Below are 13,039 nucleotides of genomic sequence, written 5' to 3' on the forward strand. Positions count from 1 at the left end.
TTGAAAATAATGTTTCTGAGACTCTGTTTCAATCAGAAATGTTACCGTGTAAAATTCAAATTGCAATATATTTTGCAAACATCAGATCATTTTCTTAGTCATTGCACTTCTTCCTTCATGTTGCTGTAGACAGTTGTACTTATGTTTTATATGTTGTAACCAAAGATTATTATTGCATTTTCCCTCTAACACTTATAAGCAATCCAATACTAACTTTGCCTTTGCACACTAACATTGCAAATAGAACCGTTTATGGATAACAGAGATATATCAAATATGGCCTCTATTCTACTAGAAATGGGTTTGCTATACATTGTTTCAATTCACAAATGATATCACTCATAACGATATCATAAGCATTTATGCGTCACTTAAAATTCCTCGAGCTGTAGTTTAACCATTTTAGATATTCTTACAGACTGACCAAGAAAAGCTACAGAATCATTCTTGCTAGCAAATGGGTGAAACATATGTTCTATGAAGCATATAATTGTAACTGTTTCTAACTGGATTCATACTTTTATTTTTCTTTTAATAAACACAATTTGGCAAATCAATCCCTTAGGCGACGTTTTTTTTCTAAAAACAAATGTCATTTGTTTGTATGTTGTAAAACTTTGTATCGTTTTGAATTTGTATTTTTTTTATGAAAAGTGATGTATACCAGATGCTATCTAAATTGGAGATACAAATGTTGTAATTTAAGGTCTTTACATTTAAAGAACCAAATGGTTGTATATCTTAAACAACCAAGTGCTGCACTCGTATGCGTTTTTTCTTGTTAATAATACACAGAATTCCAAACATAGACAACTTCCAACATGTTCTTCAGATAATTCAGTATAATTTATTTTCACTTTATGTGCATTTTTAAACATTCATTTTATTACACAAACTAAAATAATGCCCCTTTTTTAACAATGCTTGTTGTGGAGACAGTTGAGACATTAGAATTGTATAAAATAAAAATTGCTTTCATGGAGATTTTCATTAGTTAAATTGGCAAACATTTTCTCTGACTCTGACATGCCAATCCTTATATATGATTTATCACTGTTACCTTTTAATTGCCAAGCATAAAAAGGTAGTTTGAGTAAACTTTTAAAAATTTCATTTACTAAAACAATCATTTTCTGAACACCACTAGGTATTTAAAAAGTTTCTATTACATCTTGCGCCTTAGTTTATAATTACTAAATCACTGTTATCAGGAAAGTTTTCACTTTCAGGTAAGTATCTACTTATGTTTGATGTTTTCATCAATTTCTTTCTGTATCCACTTAAGCATAATACTCAGTTCTATATCTATATATGGTAACAAAATTAATATCAACTGCTCAATATATCATTGCTGCATAAAATGTAGGAAAAAAACAAAAACAAAAATTCTTACATTAATGACAATTGCTAGTTAGGCCATGTGAATGTGCACTTCAAAAGCGCATGAACAAACATCAAATGTAAACTGACAGAACTTATTATTTTTAAAATAAATGATCAATATACCTTTGATGGAACAATTATTTCAACTAGAACTGTTATTAACATCGCAAATGTTAATCCTGAAAAAAAACTAATGATGTTCCAATGTTTCAATTTCGTTATTAGGGAAAAGATTGTACTCTTCATCCTCAAAACCTCTACATATACCAGCTCGCACCTATTTTATACCATACCAGAATGTTGACAAGGATGCATTTTTATGTACAGTCATGTAATTATAAAGAGTGAAACTTAATTGTGTTATGCAGTTAGATACAGTGATAGACTGGATATTGTGATTTAGCAAATGCATAGTGTGTGACCAGATGTTGTAATGTAGTTAGATAAAATGCAGGACCTGATACTGTGATGTAGTTGGATACAGTGAGGGACCTGGTATTGTGATGTAGTTAGGACACAGTGAGGGACATGGTATTGTGATGTAGGTAGATACAGTGAGGGACCTGGTATTGTGATGTAGGTAGATACAGCGAGGGACCTGGTATTGTGATATAGGTAGATACAGTGAGGGACCAGGTATTGTGATGTAGGTAGATACAGCGAGGGACCTGGTATTGTGATGGAGTTAGACACAGCGAGGGACCAGGTATTGTGATGTAGGTAGATACAGCGAGGGACCTGGTATTGTGATGTAGGTAGATACAGTGAGGGACCTGGTATTGTGATGTAGGTAGGTACAGCGAGGGACCTGGTATTGTGATATAGGTAGACACAGTGAGGGACCTGGTATTGTGATGTAGGTAGACACAGCGAGGGACCTGGTATTGTGATGTAGGTAGACACAGTGACGGACCTGGTATTGTGATGTAGGTAGATACAGCGAGGGACCAGGTATTGTGATGTAGGTAGACACAGTGAGGGACCTGGTATTGTGATGTAGGTAGACACAGCGAGGGACCTGGTATTGTGATGTAGGTAGACACAGTGAGGGACCTGGTATTGTGATGTAGGTAGATACAGCGAGGGACCTGGTATTGTGATGTAGGTAGACACAGTGAGGGACCTGGTATTGTGATGTAGGTAGATACATTGACATGTACTTACTTACAGTGAAGAAACTGATAATATGATAGTGTTAGATTCAGTAAAAGGTCCTGATATTGAGTTGTTGTTTAGTACAGTGAAGAATTTAATACTGAAATGTACTTAGATAAAGTGATAATGATATATTGCTAGGTACAGTAATGGGGCTGATCTTTGAATGTAATTAAGTACAATTTCACACCTAAAAGTGTAATTTGCATATAGTGACTGACCTCAATACAGAGTTTAGTTCGACACAGTGACAGACCTGACTAAGTTTTAAAAAACGGTCGACAGACAAATGAAATACCATTAAAATGCTATTGAAATACCACTTGTTTCGAGAAATCCACTGACGCGCTATTCAATTCACAATATTTCAAAGGCTATACTGCCATTTAAACACTATTTTCCCAATTGTCTTTTACTGGTACCAAAAATGATTCTCTTTTAGCAGGACTAATGGAATACCAATGAAATACTATTTGGTGCAGCATTAACTTTCATTTTTGACCTAGATAAATAGAAGTTGAATGGAGTTTCAATTACCTCAAAGCATCAAGATAGACTTTAATTATGTACATGATACAGAAAAATATGGTCTCTTTGTAAATCATTTTGTACGTAAATGGTCCATTCTTAAACCATTTATAAATCTTAAATTACCATTTCTAATTTTGTTTTTTCATTATATTTAAATGATTAAAATAAATAGAAGTTGAATGGAGTTTCAATTACCTCAAATGCATCAAGTTGCAACTAGACATGGATAGAATGACGTAAATCTTTCTTTTGTTCATATTTTGTCCTAGTTTTATTGAATTGGAGTTCGGATAACTATGATCATGTTGACATGTTGGTATTTTCTTGATGTTTTTTTATGCATCAACTTAATACCAAGACTGCAGATAATACCATAAATAATAAATGTCCTGTATTAGGTAAAATTAACAACAGGCCTCTGCCAAAATGTCAATAGGCAAATAGGTTATACAACAAATAAAATACAAATGTACCTTTTCAGTCTAGATCTATACACAACAAGTGATTGCAGCTTCCAAATTACCATATTTATCTGCAGATAAGCTGTAACCCAGAAATATGCCCTAACCCAGAAATATGGCCCAACCCGAAAAATATGCCCCACCCCACAAATAAGCCCTCTTTTTCATTTTTTACAGAATCATTAATTTCAAAATAGTAAAATAAAAACAGATCACAAATAATCCTTCCCTGCACTAAACTATTACACTTAAGGAGGAGGCTCATTTGTGGATAAATATGGTAAAACATTTGCTGTAGGATAATATTATTTTACATTACACATTGAAAATGTCATCAACGCTCTGGTAAAATTTAAAACACTATAACATTTACACATATTAACATTGCAAAAACTAACTCTTAAATGACAGTCTACGTGTCAAAATAAACATTTTCCAACTTTTTAGATTTCGAACGTGGATGGCGTCGAAGCTTGTACTCATTGTCATTGCCTTTAAAACGAAAAGCAGTCAATCCAAGTTTGGCTTCAATTTCAAATTCCTTTGAAAGTTTTAATGCTAACAATTTATCCATTTCTTCCTGCTTTTTCCTTGTGTGGAGGATATCATATACCTCTTTTGAAGAATCCATGCAAACAATGTTCAAATTTGCATCTACAGGTAATGACACACCAGACTCAGACAGGTCAAGAACATCGGTGTCAGTAACATTACAAATATCACTAGAAAGAACGGAATCCTCCAATTTCTTGCACTTTTGCAAATTCACTTTGCCTTTGCTATTTTTGGTTAGACTTGAGGAGGATTTTTTCAGAGATTTAAGTTTCTTTGTATAATTTCTTTTTGGAATTTCATCAACTTTTCTTCTTTTGAAATCTGCTCTATCAGTTTCACGGTCTGAAATACACCTCCTTTTGCTAGTCTTTGTTGGAATTTGAGTATCAATATCTGTACTTGAATTAATTTCTTCATCACTCACCACATCACTTGCAAAAAAATCTGAGGAACTAGGTACAGGATGTCTAGGAGCTGTGTCTCGTTTTTTTGGACTATAATCTGGCCACACATAGTCTTTATTCTGATTGGTTTTCCTCTTTCTTTTTGATTGAATAGTTTTGGATTTCTTACATTCATTGTCTACCTTGGTCATAAAATGATCAATTGTTCTGGTTTGTGATTTTCTAGCCTCAACTTTACTTTTTAAATCGCCATCCACTTCATCCCTTCCAAGACATGCCGCTTGCAATGTTTGCGTAAAGAAGTTTGGCGACTGCCGTGAACCTCTACAAGATTTGTCTGCCTTCACTACCCAGTCTGTAATAGATCGTTGGGGGCTGAATGAATCACATCTTTGCTTTTCTTCCGATGGTCCTTTTTTGCATATGATTTGTGTCTGTGAGATATTGTCTTCCTGTTTCTGTTTCCCAGTTCTCTTTTGTTTTTTCTTTAACAAAGCTGAGCCAGAGGAGCTCCTACTATCACTGTCGACATTGATAATATTGTTGTTCTCCGACAATGGTGGTGGAATGTCAAAATCCATAGAATCATCAATGTTTGATTCAAGTGGAATCATTAACTTCCTGACAACACCAGCTTCATTGGAAGAAACCACATCATCTATATCCATAGCTTTTCTTTTTAATGCTTTCTGTGTCTGTTCAACTTTTGCAGAATTGTTTTTGTTGTCAACATCAGCAGGCACCACAGATTCATTTTCATTTGTATCACCCTCATCATATCTTTTTATGGTCAATGTGGATTTTGACAATCGGCGGACATTACTTTTCCTTTCCTCTTCAAGTTCTGACAATCGCCTCTGCATAATTGGACTACATGCATCTAAATCAGATAGTGACAATTCATGATTAGTAGGAGAGCTAAAACTAGTTTTATTCAGGTTCCGCGGTGTGGTTCGTATCAAAGGAGGTTCAATGACTTTACCACTAGCCAGTTTCCTTGGTGGGGTCACAGGACACACATTAATAGGTTTAAAATGATTCAATTCTTGTGTAATGCTGTCTTCACTCTGTATACTCGATGCCCTTGATACTTTCGATGATGTTCTATCCTTTTTTGATGTTGATGAAGATGAATTTTCCAGCAACTCCTGCTGAAGTCTGTCTGTGATAACTTCAATGTCAGGAGATATAACAACAGACCTACTGGCACATTTGCTTTCTGCACCAAGACAAATAAGACCATCTGTTGCACAAGATGAATCTTTAGATAAGTCTCGGGACAATTCATTGGAGAATAATCCGCCATTTTCTGTATGTAAATCAACAAGGCCATAATTCCAGGAGCTTGCTCTTGATTTACTTTTAACAGACATATCTGTGCTACTGTCACTTTTTTCTCTGTCATTGCACATATATGGTAGTGAACTATCACTTGACTTACTGTCAGTGTCTGTGCGTTTGTCTACCTTCAAAAATTTCTCAGATTTCTCTAAAAAATCTCCATCAGGTGTACTTTGTAGGTATTGTAGTGATGATGAACTAGAGATGCGATCGGCTTCTTTCAACTTCTCTGCCTCTCTCATCTTACTGATGAATGATTCAATAGTGGATGCTGGCCTTAAACTGCTGGACCGACCACTGTTGCCACTACTGCAGGTAACAGCAGAGGAAGACCTTGTCAATCTTGATCGAGATTCAGCCATTAGAAAGTTGATTGGGGCATCTGTGCCAGCCTGTAAAATAAACAAACAAGTAATATTATTGCTTCAAAAATTCAATCTTACCATGATCTTTAATATTAGTTTACTATCATTAATAATCTTTTAGAAACTATTGTAAATACAGTTCTTTGGGCTTACTAATGTTAATACCACAATACTCAGCACATCTCCAAACATTGGACTGGAGGATGTCACAGTAAACCAAGTCCTAATGTGCCTTTATTTTTTATCGTGTAATGTATGTTTGTCCTTATCCATAGTAATCTAACAAAACTTTCACTTGATGTGGATATTAATCTAACTTGTGTTAATATGTTACCTGTTGGAAATGTTTTGGCTGCTGGCGTTAAATGAACAATTAATTATAATTCAGGAAAAAGGAAAAATGCTGCATATACTCATATTATACCAAGATTTGTGTTTGTTCCATAAAAGTAAACTATGTACTAAGATCTACATGGTTATCTCTTTAATTTCCCATTAATGAAATATTAAACTTCAACGGATTCCTGTTACCAGCATTTTCCCATAGAAGAGTTATACAAATAAACAAATTTATCTTACTGGTCCGAAGATATCGTGTATAATTTACAATGTGATTTTGTGAAGAAATGATAATGAAAAGCAGATAAAGAACAAAAGTTGCTTCTCTTGCCTTTTCAAGCAGAGGGAAGACAATGTGTCATTTTCTGAGTTACCTCCCTTCATTAAACATTTAGTTGCTAACAATATCAGATTTTTATTTGAATGCACAAAAAGTTACTGAATTATGACCATGCTTTATATCAAACCAGAATAAATACTTATTAAAACTAAAAAGATAGTTATGTTTGCACTAAGTGTGAGTTCATGTTTGTACTAAGTGTGAGTTCATGTTTGTACAAAGTTTAAGTTCATGTTTGCACACAGTGTGAGTTTATGTTTGGATTACATGTATGTCGACTACATCAGTATAATTCACAATATTTGGATAAAAACTGTACAAGTTTTCTGGACAAGAATGCAGCTACATGCTTCATATATTCATGTTTGAGAATTACCAATTGCAACTTCTTTAGTTATCCTAGTTTAAATTTGATTAATAGATTAACAGTTGACCTTTATTGTAAAGTTTCCATACCTCCTCCATGACATCAGTCAATTCTTTTGCCAACTTTTCATCTTCTTCTTCCATTTTTTGCATTTCTTTCTGCCTCGTTTCCCGTACATTTTGCTCTTCTTCCTGTAGTTTTTTGATAAGTGCTTCACTGGCTTCGATCTCCTTTTGTCTTTCTAACTCCCTCTGTTTAGCAAGCTGGTAAAATGTATCATTAAAAAATCAATACAGAACTTTTGGCATCCATTAAATCAATATAACGTTATCTGAATATCAAAATTTACATATCATACCATAAATTATAAGGCACATTTATTTTGTAATATTCAAAATGAAAAAGAGCTGGTATTATGTAACAGTAACTTGTAAATGTCTATAGGTTAGAGATTGTATTCGACAAAGTATCAGTACATGAACATGTTGATCATTTTATTATAAAACAGGTGTGGCAAATCAGAGCTAGAAAAGGACAGTAAGTTTTTCCACACCTATCACATAATCTTTTACAATGTTGATCATTAATTACATATTATATCAAGAACTCTTATTGGAGTCTTTGCCTCATGCTTTGAGTAAAGACTCGTATCTGAAATGTTGCTCAGGACTTCATAGAAAAAATCCACTGAATATACTTCATCCAGAACATTTTTAATTACCCTCTGCATTTCAGCCTCATACTCTTTTCTTATTTCTCCAGGATTGGATAGATGGATGATAGGAAGATAGACTGTAAGTAAAAAATACACGAGTTAAAATAAGGTATCACTTTAAAATGTATTAGTATATCAATGTATGGAACACTTTTAGGAGAAGAATAAAAGTGCTATAATAAATTCTTAACAATATGAAATATGATTATAAAGGCAGCACAAACTGTTAGACTCGCTTATTAAATTCCAGTCAATTGCTTTAGTTTTTGAAGGGAAAATATTATGGTCCATAGCCAATCCATTCTAGTCCTCAACTTGTGCTTTCCCTGTGGGGCTCATCTATATTTTATCTGTATTAATCCTACAAATAAAACCAGTATATATATACTGGATGCTTTTTTTCTCTGTTGCCATGTATTCTGACAGAGGTCTGGTGATTATATCCAGTTTAATATGTATGTCAGTGTATAATCCTGCATGGTCTTGACAGCTTTTCAGTCTTCTTAATCTCTTACTGATTTAATCATACTTTAAAATCTGACAGGCGCAACTGAGTAAAAACTTTGCAACATCTTGAAGAGCCCATGGTACCAACTAAATTGGTATTATTAGGCATTTTAAGTATACATGGGCAGGATAATTCACTATATCTTTAAAAAGTACCCTGGACATTACCCAAGTTACTTTGTAATGAGCCTTTGTTGATTACGATGGTTTAAGGTTAGGTTTTTCAATGCATAGTATATGTATGTGAGCATAACATTCAGTCACAAAATACTTATACAATGTGAATGAAATAAAAATTGTACTTGTTTGCATGCACTTCTGTTAATTCAAATATAAAAGATAAAATTTTCACCAGTCTCACAGAGCTTGTATGCGACATATATGCTCTCAACTTTGTAACATCACTCTTACACAACAGCATATCATAGCAGGAATATATGTATTTATGACGGTTACATGTATCCCCCTTCAGAAAATAACTTTTCCTGAAGTTTCAGGGGAATAAAGAAATGCATGCAGAGAATGCTAAATATTACTAAGTGACCCTATGTGGGTGCCAACATATAAAAGGTTATCATTATGCAAAAGAAAGAGGAAAGACATGACCAGGCATCTAACCAAAGCCATTTTCATTCACTGGTTTGACCAGGGTTGTTTATAACCTTATTGTCGTATTTTGCTTTTTTGTCATCTATGATTAAGCCATTCCAGCCAGTATTAATCCTTTCAGGTCCGTCCCGCTACCTGTCTGAAATGCTTTGTTTAAAAGACTGAAGAAACATCATCAATTTGTATACATATGTAAGCGAAGAGGCCCCTTATCTCCAGTGTGATAATCCATGGATCTACCAATCATGCGAAAGAAGCATGCTCCGTCCACTGAGTGACAAGAGACTGTAATAACACTTTGTACTTAATACAAACCACAATCCTTTTACAAAGAAGTCTCTGTTAAAAAATGAACCCGAACATCTAAGTAACTAAGCATTTACCTAGACTATAAAAAGGCTTTTGATACTGTCCCCCATAACAGACTTCTGAATAAGCTGAAGGCATACAACTTTTCACTGCAACTGCTAGATTGGATAAGCAGCTTCCTCACATCAAGAGAACAAAGAGTTACGGTGAACGGAAATCATTCAGCGTGGTCAAAGGTGATGTCAGGTATCCCTCAAGGGTCAGTGCTCGGACCAATATTATTCGTAATTTTTGTGAACGACCTACCAGATAAAGTCAAGTCATCAATTTTCTTATTTGCAGACGATACAAAGATATTCAATGTTATAACTAGTGAGGAAGATACCAAGATACTTCAGGAGGACCTTATCAATATGGAAAAGTGGAGCAAAAAATGGTTACTGGAAGTGCATCCTCAAAAATGTAAATACATGCATGTTGGTAAGCCTAATCTGAGTGAAACCATATATACATTGAACAATACTGTGCTGGAGAATTCTGAATGTGAAAAAGACATTGGTATCAAAGTAGACTCAAACCTATCGTTTGAAGATCATATAAGTGAGAAAGTCAATAAAGCCAATTCCATGTTTGCCATGCTTCGGAGAACTTTTAACTTTATGGACAAAAAATTATTCCTACCACTTTATAAAACCCTAGTGAGAACGCATCTAGACTTCGCTAGCTCGGTATGGTTACCTTATAAAATAAAAGATATTGAGAGAATTGAAGGAGTGCAGAGAAGGGCAACAAAACAACTTCCAGGCCTTAAAAACTTATCTTACGAGGACAGACTAAAAGAATTAGGATTACCAACCCTCGCTTACCGCAGGACAAGAGGAGACATGATCGAGACATACAAGCTAATGAGTGGAATATATATAAAAATACAAACAACATACTTATAAGCTGGAGCAGCGCTGCAAGCAGGAGTAGCAACAGGACAAACTCAAACAAGATCTACCCCCAGAGAGCTAGAACAAAACTTAGGCAACATTACTTCTCTCACAGAGTATGGAAAGTATGGAACAACCTACCAGAGTATGTAGTCAACGCACCCAACACTAACACATTCAAAAATCGCCTGGATAAACAATGGAAACACCAGGAGCTGTATTACAGCTACAGAGCAGATATAAAAAAGAATGGAAGTGACAGAACTACATTGATTAACAACAACGAGTCCGGTGAAGAGGAATTTTAATTCCTGTACTGGAAATCAACTATAAGTAAGTAAGTATTCTATGGATCAACTCATGAAATTATTGCGAAGCTCCAAACTCTCTCTAGCAAAGTGGAATATTGAAGCTGGAGATTTCATTGTGCATCGATAGTTATAAATTGTAAATTGTTTAGCGTTTTGTAAGGAATCTAAACTAAATCACAAGTCTATACAACAATTTTGATTAAGTTTGACATCAAAAATATAGTCCGCTTATGATAAGTATAGATCTAACGTATCTATATAATATATATGGAAAAGTAAAACACATGCTGGCATTACTGTCTCATCTAAAAGCTAACGTATCTGCAAACAATATTACCTATATCAGGGCATAAATGTCACATGCATTCATTTACTGCATTATGTCTTTGAAATGAAAGCCCCTAGTACTGTACCGTTATAGGTATCAAATGACCTAAAACCACCGGTGTTGTCCAAAATAGGTCAACATGTTAACACCGAATCGGCGACTGAGCCCACAACCCAATCGTACCTGAATTGTCATCATCGTCATCCCCTGCTAATCGCCTTTCAACTTTATCTCCATATGTCGATTTTATATCATTCCACAACTTTACGTTCACCAGGCTTCCAGTTTTTGTCGCTCGTCTGACCCAGACTGAAATCCTAGTCCGGCAAAGTGGACAGCTCAGACTGGCCTCCTCCACATTTTGCTTGAAACAAGGCTTGCAGAGAGTGTGAGTACAAGGCATAGTCACCGGTTCGATCAGAATACTCATACATATTGGGCACATGCAGTCTTCGACTGCCAGTTTCCCCATCATGATGACTTGGAATATTTACATCGAATACAAACACATCCTGTGACATTTTTCACGCCATTTTGTTGATTGGCGCGCACCCAAGCGGATGTTAAGTTCGTGGTGCCATCTATTATTTTATACGAAGTTCGACAACTTCTAGACTAGACAAAGTCCCTGATTTATGTACCAGCTTGCATCGGAATGGTAAAATTGTTCTTTTAACAGAACAATGTTATTACCATTGTGTCGATAACATATAAATGAAATGAGAAAAAGGGACGATATATATTTTTAAATCATCTATCATTTTCTACTGTGTTTTTTTAGTTACCAGATCAAAGCTGGTGCTTGTTTGGTAGGCCAAAATCAAACTACCTGTTACATGTCGGTTAAGAAAAACACTCTTTGGGTGTCATAATAAATATTAAAAAAACGATCACTTAGAAAAGTTAAAAAGTATACTACATGTAATTACTGAAATGTTAGTTGACTACTCAAGTTTTATTTTCCCTATTTAGAAACAACACATTTGAATGCATATAAAACAATAACAAAAACAAAACAGAAAAAAAACCAACCAAACAAACAAACAAAAAAACAAAAAACAAAAAAATCAAAACAAAAAACAAAACAAATCAGAACAAAACAAAAATACGGCGACAAGCAAACAGTTACATTTTGTACATTGGAGTGAATGATGCTTGAAGGGAAAATATACGGTGTCCGTTTTAACAAGCTTGATAACGTTTCCTCTGCCACTATACAAGTACACTGTATGTATATTGAATTATCTGTACATTTAAACGTCATATGTACGTGTATGTATTGTAATAATGATGTAATCACGTCACCGAATTCCTTGTTTTTCGTGACCTGATAAAATACTGAAGAAATTTTAATTACAGGCCGGTACCCTTGCAGTTTGAAGATAAGTAAAATATTGCATGCCAGTATCGTATAGTTTTAACCAAAGACGTATATATAATGTCTCTGTTTTTTTTAACTTCAGAGAATATATATATATATTTAACTGTCCATATATATTTTTTTAATAGGATTTAATAGGATAATAGTGAACGCAGGCATTTCTGCCTCTGTATTCACATCCGTTAATATATATTAATAACATAATTAATGTATAGTCATCACCGACTCTCAATAACTATTTCACAATGGGGTATTAAGTGTATGTAATTAATTTGTTTTAACTTATTAATTGATGTAATAGGCGATTTCGTTGATAATTTTCTCCAAGCAGACCATTTTCATTTCTCATACGGCAAGGTTTCTTATTTCAAAGTTAATTGCATTTCTGAAAGATGTTTTTGATATGATCTTTTGACTAAATTTCACAAAGGAAACTGAAATACAAATCTATATGAACGATTTAAAGCTTTTTAACAAGTTCTCTAAATTTTTGGGATCCACAGATATCGCTTGTATAATTATTTTTCTTGTGTGTGTGTGTGTTAATCCTTTATAGTAACAGAGCATGTCTCCGTTAATTTCCACATCGTGTTTCCCTCTACCAATATGAAATTTCAATTTAAGAATTAAAACGTCTTATCTATGCCTGTTCTTTGTCTAGCTGCTAAATATACAGAAACCAGCTTATTTTGTGTATTGTGTG

At 34.3% G+C, this 13,039-nt stretch overlaps 1 protein-coding gene across 1 annotated transcript; it reads right to left on the reverse strand.

The window, feature by feature from the left end:
• Positions 1-3,665: 3,665 nt before the first annotated feature.
• LOC132554732 (E3 ubiquitin-protein ligase RNF169-like) lies at positions 3,666-11,436 on the reverse strand. Its single transcript, XM_060219044.1, has 4 exons — positions 11,139-11,436; positions 7,963-8,033; positions 7,331-7,504; positions 3,666-6,222 (listed from the first exon to the last, which is right to left on the reverse strand). The coding sequence occupies exons 1-4, from the start codon at positions 11,428-11,430 to the stop codon at positions 3,943-3,945; spliced, it is 2,817 nt and encodes a 938-aa protein (XP_060075027.1). The 5' UTR covers positions 11,431-11,436; the 3' UTR covers positions 3,666-3,942.
• Between the last annotated feature and the right edge of the window lie 1,603 nt (positions 11,437-13,039).

The sequence above is a fragment of the Ylistrum balloti genome, unplaced genomic scaffold (genome assembly GCF_031769215.1).
Source record: "Ylistrum balloti isolate Yb309-2 unplaced genomic scaffold, AGI_CSIRO_Ybal_v1 Utg370434, whole genome shotgun sequence".
NCBI classification, from domain to species: Eukaryota; Metazoa; Mollusca; class Bivalvia; order Pectinida; family Pectinidae; genus Ylistrum; species Ylistrum balloti.

Bases quoted from the DNA above. Each gene is read 5' to 3' on its own strand.
- LOC132554732 (XM_060219044.1), bottom strand. From the start codon at position 11,430: ATGATGGGGAAACTGGCAGTCGAAGACTGCATGTGCCCAATATGTATG. The intron at 8,034-11,138 runs GTACGATTGGGT...TTTTACTTACAG, and splicing joins TGACGATGATGACAATTCAG to TCTATCTTCCTATCATCCAT. The intron at 7,505-7,962 runs GTAATTAAAAAT...ACATTTTACCAG, and splicing joins ATGAGGCTGAAATGCAGAGG to CTTGCTAAACAGAGGGAGTT.